The 8,099-nt window shown below is 61.0% G+C and overlaps 1 protein-coding gene across 1 annotated transcript; it reads left to right on the forward strand.

Moving 5' to 3' along the window:
- The first annotated feature begins 2,165 nt into the window (after window positions 1–2,165).
- On the forward strand, window positions 2,166–5,189 carry TNFRSF18 (TNF receptor superfamily member 18). The gene is made up of 4 exons (XM_061161247.1): window positions 2,166–2,322; window positions 3,188–3,310; window positions 4,215–4,302; window positions 4,473–5,189. The coding sequence occupies exons 1-4, from the start codon at window positions 2,169–2,171 to the stop codon at window positions 4,861–4,863; spliced, it is 756 nt and encodes a 251-aa protein (XP_061017230.1). The 5' UTR covers window positions 2,166–2,168; the 3' UTR covers window positions 4,864–5,189.
- Window positions 5,190–8,099: the final 2,910 nt, after the last annotated feature.

An 8,099-nucleotide genomic window follows, 5' to 3' on the forward strand; every position in this document is an offset into this window, starting at 1 on the left:
AGGGTTCACTTGGTGTTTCTGGAGGCTGAGTTCTCAGCCTCAAGAGCTCAAGCGCTCCATCAGGGGCCAGCACAACCCCACGGGCTGATGGGATTCCAGTGGGGAGAGCTGGGTTGAAGCCTGCAGGGCTGTCAGGGCTGCAGCCTGGACGGCCCTTCCTCCCTCTGCAGGGTTCAGCCAGTGACTGGTTTCTCCTTGCTGGCTGCTCCTCCTCTCAGGTGTCAGCACAGCTGTAGCCTCCAGTATGTGTGATGTCTGGAGCCTGGCCAGGCCCCCTTGGCCAAGCTGAGGGGTGGGGGGTGGGGTGGGGTGGGGTGTGGGAGGTGGTGGGGTGTGGGGAGTGGGAGGTGGGGGGGTGGTGGGGGTGGGGAAATCTTGTGCTAATTTCCCAAAGTGGGGGGCTTGTTCTAATCCTCAGAAAACAGGGACTCTTCTGACCCCTGAATAGGTTCTGAGGCTGCTCAGTGCTGGCAATCCAGGACTTCTGGGAGGTTGTGGGATCCCTCGCCTGGAGGCTTCAGAGGATGAGGGATTTCATCCCACCTGCTCGGGGTGTTGGAGGGGCCTCACAGGGCCCCCCTGGGGAAGCTGGAGGTGGAGAGGGGGTCAGCCAGGAGCCAAGGGGCACAGTGAGGAAGCAGTCCTTGTTGGGGGTGTGCCCCACCCCCAATGACTCAGGGTACTGTCTGCCACCCCGCATCCGGCGCCAACCCACACTCCAGTTCCTTCAGGCCTGGTGGCTGCAGGTTTTACATAGAAAATATTTCTGACCACCCCCGCCCACCCTCCTTGTGATGTGGCTGGGGGTATGAGTGGTGTTTCCCCTGACAAGGCGCACACATTTAGGTCACATTTAGTTTCCGGAAAAGAATTCCTGGGCCAAAGAGCATGATCACTTAGGAATCCCCCAAGGTCACCTTCACACATGGGTCTACTGGGTGTCTTGTCCTCTGTGGTCAGTTGCTCTGCGGCCTACAATGATACCTGCTCTCTTGGGGTCCCTTTGGGACCCCTTGAATTGTTTTTTTCTTTTTTTTGGTTGCACACAACTTGTGGGATCATAGTTCCCTGATCAGAGATTGAACCCTAACCCTAACCCTGTCTAAGGCAGTGAAAGCACTGAGTCCTATTAACTGGACTTCCAGGGAATTCCCATCCCTTGAATTAAAAAAAAAAAAGTATTTTTTATAGCAGTTTTAGGTTCTCAGCAACTGAGGGGGAACCTTCCCCCCATCAATACCCCCTCTTCAGTCGTTCAGTTGTGTCTGACTTTTTGTGACCCTGTGGACTGCAGCACGCCTGGCTTCCCTGTCCATCACCAACTCCTGGAGCTTGCTCAAACTCATGTCCATGTTTGGTGATGCCATCCAACAATCTCATCCTCTATCCCCTTCTCCTGCCTTCAATCTTTCCCAGCATCAGGGTCTTTTCCAATGAGTCAGTTCTTCATATCAGGTGGCCAAAGTACTGGAGCTTCAGCTTCAGCATCAGTCCTTCCAATGAATATTCAGGACTGATTTCCTTTAGGATGGACTGATTTGATCTCCTTGCAGTCCAAGAAACTCTCAGGAGTCTTCTCCAACACCACAGTTCGAAAGCATCAATTCTTCAGTGCTCAGCTTTCTTTATGGTCCAACTCTCACATCCATACATGACTACTGTAAAAACCATAGCTTTGGGGGCTAAGATGGACCTTTGTTGGCAAAGTAATGTCTCTGCTTTTTAATATGCTGTCTAGGTTTGTCACAGCTTTTCTTCCAAGGAGCAAGCTCAAGAGGGGGAGCTGACTGTGGCTCAGATCATGAACTCCTTACTGCAAAATTCAATAACCCTGAGGACAGTGCATTTGTTACAAAAGACAAACCTGCACTGACACGTCATCCTAACCCAGAGTCTGGAGTTCACGTCCAGTGGATCCTCCTGTGCTCTGGACAGACGAGTGATGACGCGTCCTCGCCGCTTAAGCTTCCAGAGAAGTCTCATTGCCCCAAACCTCCAACCACGCCTTGGATTTTGAGTCGCAGGGTCTCGGGGGTCACGCATGGGAACAGTTCCTCTGGCATCTTTGGGGCGTGGCCGAGGCGGAGCGGCCCGCGGGGCGGGATCTGGGCGTGTCTGGGAGGGGCCTGCTTCCCTAAAACGGCGGGGCGCGCGGCCAGGGGGACGCCATGGGGGCGAGGGGCGCGCGAGTGGCCCTGCGCGGTATCGCGCTGCTCTGCGCACTGGGCCTGGGCCAGCGCTCCCTCGGCGATCTGAGATGCAGCCCTGGCCAAGTTCTGCATGGGACGGGGACACAGGCACGCTGCTGCCGCTGCGCCCCAGGTAAGGCAGGCGGGAGCCCCTGCGCGGAGGGCGGCAGCGCGGCGCGCCTCCCCGTGCTCAGGGCAAGTTTTCTGGGTCCAAAGCCCTGATCCCAGAGCAACCTGGCTGCGGCGGAGGCAGAAGTGGCTTGGGGATTGGGGACTGGGGGTTGGGGGATGATGGCCGGGAGGTGGGGCAGGGGCAGGGAGTGTGGGAACCTTCCCTAAGACAGGTCAGGGGTCCCAATGTGGAGGAGGGGCTGTCCCTGTTCCTTCTGAGTGGGTAGTGAGCCCGTGGCCATCACTCAGGCTCAGTTTGGGTTTGCACCCCTCTTTCTGCCAGCTCCCTGCCTCGGACCTGCACATCTGGGTGGGAGAAAAGTGGAATGGGTCATTTTGGGGACAAACATCCCTGGGGAAAACACCAGGGTGTCACCCTGCCAGGACCTGGGGGGTGGTAAGGGGCTCTTAGAGTTCAGGTCTCAGTGTCGTGGGCACTGTGGACAGCAGTCAGGGAGGGATGGGCAGGCTGCCTGGAGGGTCCTGGCAGCTGAGGGCCATGCAGGATGGAAAGGGGGCAGGGAGTAGATCTCCCAGGCGACCCCCTTGTCCATTGGGATGGCTCCAGGTCACATTGAGTCATGGTCACCCTGGGTGAGAGCAGCTTCAGGGCAATGGGGGATGCAGCCAGGCCAGGTGGGTGAAGGAGCTGGGTGCCCAGGAAGGAGGGGCACAGCTGGACCAAGCCAGGGTCCTGGTTCCCAGACAGTACTCTGCCCAGCTGAGGTAGCCCTGCCCTGCCCCCCATTTCCCTGGGGGTTAAGAGGGGGTGCCCTGGGGAGGGTGCTCCCCTCAGCTTCTGAGAGAGCTGCTTGTTTCCTGCCCAGATGAGGGGACCTGTCCTGAGCCGGACTGTCAGTGTATCCAACCCGAGTTCCACTGTGGAGACCCACAGTGTAAGAGCTGCAAGTACCACTCCTGTCCTCCTGGCCAGGGAGTGCAACCTGAAGGTAAGTTGTCGGTGTGGGTGGCCCGTGCAGGCCAGGGGTGTTGACAGGGCCCAGCCAGAGCTCATAGCAGCTGGTGTGGAAGAATGCTTGCAAGTGGGGGTACGGACACCCTCTGGGCAGATGGGCGCCAGTGTGGGGTCCTATGGAACCCTGGCAGGCAGGCGGTTCTCTTGTTCTGGCATCTCAGCCCTTGCTGGAGGCACAGCGCCCACTGTGTGTGTGGCTCTCTTGGCCTAGGTGTCTTTGTCCAGAGATGATGCCCTCAGGGCCAGTTGTGAGGAACAGAGGGATGTCCAGGACTGTCTGGCTCTTAGGCCCTGGCTCAGACTATGTCCAGGTCCTATACCCACCCTGATGCTCCACGTGGAGCCCAGTCTGGAGTTCAGCCCCTTTTCTGGAAGGAGCCTCTCATCCTCTTAGGGGGCTCTTTACCTGGGGAGTGGGGCCTGCCTGAGCACGTGGGGGCTGGAGGAGTGAGGGCGGCAGGGGACTGTGTGAGGTTTTTGGGGCAGGGGAGCCTAGGGGTGACTGGGGCACAGCCTTACCCCAATCTCCAGGGCCCTCACCCACCTCCTGCTCCCCAGCCTCCTGGAGCAAGCGAAGGCCCAGCCTGGCTCTTGCCAGGCTTCTACCCAACCCCCACCCCCCGCCCGGCTCCATCGTTTGCAAGCAGGTCCCTCCCCTCCCCCATATCCCTTCAGGGACCCTCCACTCAGCCCTGAGTCACAGCCTGCCCTGGAAAGGGGCACATTGGGGACCTGATTTATCCCAGGCCCAGGTCCTGTGGGCACCAGAGGCTCCTGTCAAATGGATGAGGTGGCAGGGGAGTCCTTCTGCTGGGGAACTGGACACCAGCAGGATCCCACCCCAGTCACCCCTGCAGCCAGTGTATGTTTGTCTCCAGGCAACTTCAAATTCGGCTTTGAGTGTGTTGACTGTGCCGTGGGGACCTTCTCTGGGGGCCATGAGGGCCGCTGCAAACCTTGGGCAGAGTGAGTGCTGGTGGGGCCTTCTGGTGGCCGGGAGGTCCAGGCAGGCTTGAAGGCGGGGCCTCTGCTGTCCTTTCTGGTGCAGTAACCCCCAACAGCTCAGAGGACTCCAGCAGTGCAGAGGAGTGCTTGGTCACCGAGGGCTGACCGAGGGCTCTGTCCGTGTGTCCCAGCTGCGTCCAGCTTGGATTTCCCACCCTGTTCCCCGGGAACAAGACGCACAATGCTGTGTGCAGCCTGGGACTGCCGCCCACTGAACCACCCAGCCTGCTGACCATCGTCATCCTTGCCCTGGCTGCCTGCATCCTTGCCCTGACCGTGACCCAGCTGAGCCTGAACATCTGTCAGCTGAGGAGGCAAAGAGTGTGGCCCCCAGGTCAGTTGTGCCTTGGGCAGGGGGGGGTCCCCTGTCTGCCTGATGATCGCAGCCCCTCTGCAGAGACCCAGCTCCTGGAGGCCCCGCCACCCCCGCCCGAGGACGCCTGCAGTTGCCAGTTCCCTGAAGAGGAGCGGGGCGAGCGGCTGTCAGAAAACAAGGGCCACCAGGAGGACCTGTGGGCGTGAAGTGCGGAGGGCCCATGCCAGGCTCTCCCTGGAGCTGGCCTAGGCTGGCCCTCAGGAGCAAGGGCTCTGGGCCCCGCGGTGGGGCCCCAGCTCTGGGCCCAGCCCTGCTCCCCTCGATGGTGGAAGCAGGTGGGGAATGGTGACAGTGACTGGTGCCCTGGATCATGCCGAAGAGGCAGCAGCTGTGGCTGGATCCCGTGGAAGACCCAGATGCACGGTGGCTGCCTCCCTCTCTTGCTGCCCCACTGGGGCCGCATCTGTGGGCCCCTGGTTCCCAGGACAGGAGGCTAAGGACCTGGCTACAGGCAGCACTCAATAAAAGCTTGTCCAGTGACCTAAGTGGATGTGTGCTGGGGGAGAAGGGACAGGTTCTGGATTTTCCCCCACCAGTGCCCACAGTCCCTTCCTAGCCGAGGTGGGAGTGGGGGTGGGGCTGAAGCAGGACGGTTACAGTCCTCGGCACAAGCCCTCAGCTGGGACCACAGGGGAGGCATGTTTTGTTGGACCCTGCCCTCTGTGCCTCTTGGCTGCCCTGTCCAAACCCAGTCTCTGGTGGTTGGCCAGGCAGTTGCTTGGGCAGCCGGGTCCTTGGTGTGTGTGGGTCTCTGTGCCATGAGTGCTCCAGACTCTGGTTCCAGGCTGGCTGCACGTCCTGCTTGTCCCCGTGGGGTACCTGCCCTTGGGTCATTGGGCCCCAATCTGGGGCAAGGTAAGTTTCTGCCCACACTTCCTGGTGGATGTGGGCAGCCTCAGAATGGCCTGGTTCTAGCCCTCTGTCCCAAGCCCTCCTGTTGGCCTCCACCACCTCACAGGGCCCTCGCTCTTGGGGCACTGTCCTGGGGTCTTGCCCAGTGGAGGCGAGCAGTGTTTTTCAGCCTCTTGACAACATGATACCTGGGGAGTCTGATAAGGTCTCCATTGCATCCAGGGCGTGGCTGGCGGGCCAGTGGAGACCAGTCTTGGCAGCGGCCCTCTCCAGGTGTCAGTACACCTGGCCCCCCTGCTGTCTGTGGCCCCAAGTGTTCTAGCACTGTCCCCCTCTCCCCTGCTCACTGCGCCCTCCCCACCCACCTGCACGCGGCTCAGGAGAGCCCCTTGATTCACTGGTCCCCACCCCCACCTAGTTCCAGGGGTGCAGGTGGGCCCAGCTCAGAGCAGGAAGTGGAGGGGAGAGGGGCTCTGTGCCCTGCATTCCACCCCTTGTGGGGCACAGCCTGCTTCCGCCTGGAAGGAGGGGCGTGGCCGGCTCATGACCATTCACAGGGGGAGAACAACCCCCTCAGCTGCTTCTCTCTGCCTGCCCCTAGGATCCTAGCTCTGGGGGCCCAGGGAGCCAACCAGCTGCCACACCCATAGGCTCCTCCTCTGCCCTCAAGCCAGATCTCCTGTCCCCCACCAACCCTCGCCCACCCGCCTCCAGGAAGGCCCTCCTCAGCGTCACCTGGGTCCCTTGACTGCCCCTCCCCCACCTGTGGGGAAGCGGTCCCCACCCTGGCTCAGCCCCCTGCTGAGGCCAGGAGTCAGGTCCTAGACAGCCTCGAGGGCGGGAGCGTGTTCCGCTGACTCAGCGCGGAAAGTCCTCACGGGCGGCCATCCGGCGTGGGAGGAGTGCCCGGAAAGTCAGCCCGTGGGTGGGGAGGTGACGCCAGGTGGTGGGGTGATGTGGAGCGAGCGGGGGATTCCTGCTCTGCAGCGGGCAGGGGACAGGGGGATTTGCCCAGCTCAGCGCAGGGCCTGGAAGAGGGAGGCCAGGCTTGCGGGGGAGTGGGTGGTGAGGAGGACTCAGGGAGCCCCTGCCACTGGACTGGGCCCACCCTCCACGCTCCCCTCCTCCCTGCAGAGTGCCTCTGCCCCACCAGGCCTGCCCACTACTGGTCACCCCAGCTCCCTCCGCTCACTCCCTGTTCTCCCCACTCCTGGACTAATGTCCTTCCCTGGCAGCCTCCTGGGAGCTGATAGCAAGCTGGACCTGAGTTGAACTGAGGCGCCCCAGCTGAAATCCCACAGAGCAGGAAGGGGCGTGGAGGGGCTTGGCTGAGGGGAGGCAGGAGGCTCAGGTGGGTTGCCCAGGGCCGGGTGTGCCCAGGGGAGGCCTGAGCAAGTCCAGGTTGGGAGGAGGGAGGCCCTGGGTGGGCCTGGGATGCAGAGCTCAGGGTAGTGGGATGCACAGGAGACTCAAGAGTGCTGATATGTGGGGAACGGAGGGGGCTGGTGTGTTGAGGGGCTCCCACCCCCTCCTGCTCAGCCCAGTGTGCTGGGATGGGCACAGGTATAGGTCACCAAGCCCAAGAATGACCCGAAGATTAGATTCTGCCCAGGCCAGCTCCAGCCCCTTGCTGCTCCCCCCGGGAACTCCCCAACCCCAACCAGAGAGGCTCTCCAGCTGCTTAGCTCCTCCCCGGTCAGGCTCCGGGGTGTGTGTGCAGCCTCAGATAAGGGCCCAGAGGCCATCCTCTGTTCCCAGAAGTGCTTCCGGCCACAGCAGCGTCCCACCCAGCCACAGCACCTCACCTTGTTTGAAAAGGCCCCTGACCCCCCACCCCCTCCTTCCCTGAGATCTGGACTCAGCCACTGTGGGACACCTTCCCAAGCAGACAGACACACCCATAGTGGGCATAGGGAGGGAACCTGTCCTAGACAGAACCGGATGTCTAACCTCCCTCGGCCCCAGTCCTAGGGCAGCTTCAGGGGGCTGTCCAAGGGCAGGTGGCCCCTGCCTGCCCCCTCACCAATCAGATAGGTCCATGGTGCTAAGTCTGGCCATTCAAGGGCCCTGACCTGGAATTGGGGCCATCACTCCCCTCAGTCCCCACCATGGTTTCAGCACCTCTCCTCTGCAACTGGGCTGAGCTCTGGCTCTGCAGTGATTTTCAGGGCCCCGAACCCCCACTTCCCAATAAGAAGTGGCCATGCTCCATGGAGGGGAGTCTTTCCAGAGACATTGATTTGGGCCATGGCTGTTCCAACCCCTCTATTTGGAGACACATTGCAGGGAAGAGGGGTTTGAGGGGGGGTCCTCTGAGTCCTGTGGGCTCTTTAGTGGAAACATTCCTGACTGCCAGGGACTGCAGGAGGATCCAGATGGGGGGCAAGGATGTGGCCATCACCTCTGGGGATGAACAAGCAGCAAGATAACCTCATTTATTGTCACCCAGGTTCTCCGGGTACCAGGGGCCCAAGAGCTACAGACAGTCCAGGGTTTGGGGTTGCCTGGGGATGGGGGCCCAGTAAGGACA

Source organism: Dama dama, chromosome 14, assembly GCF_033118175.1.
Source record: "Dama dama isolate Ldn47 chromosome 14, ASM3311817v1, whole genome shotgun sequence".
Lineage (NCBI taxonomy): Eukaryota > Metazoa > Chordata > Mammalia > Artiodactyla > Cervidae > Dama > Dama dama.

What these genes read in the sequence shown, in the direction of transcription:
- TNFRSF18 (XM_061161247.1), top strand. Translation starts at nt 2,169, where the DNA reads ATGGGGGCGAGGGGCGCGCGAGTGGCCCTGCGCGGTATCGCGCTGCTC. An exon ending in CTGCTGCCGCTGCGCCCCAG is followed by an intron (nt 2,323 to 3,187) that starts GTAAGGCAGGCG and finishes TTTCCTGCCCAG; the next exon opens with ATGAGGGGACCTGTCCTGAG. An exon ending in CCAGGGAGTGCAACCTGAAG is followed by an intron (nt 3,311 to 4,214) that starts GTAAGTTGTCGG and finishes GTTTGTCTCCAG; the next exon opens with GCAACTTCAAATTCGGCTTT.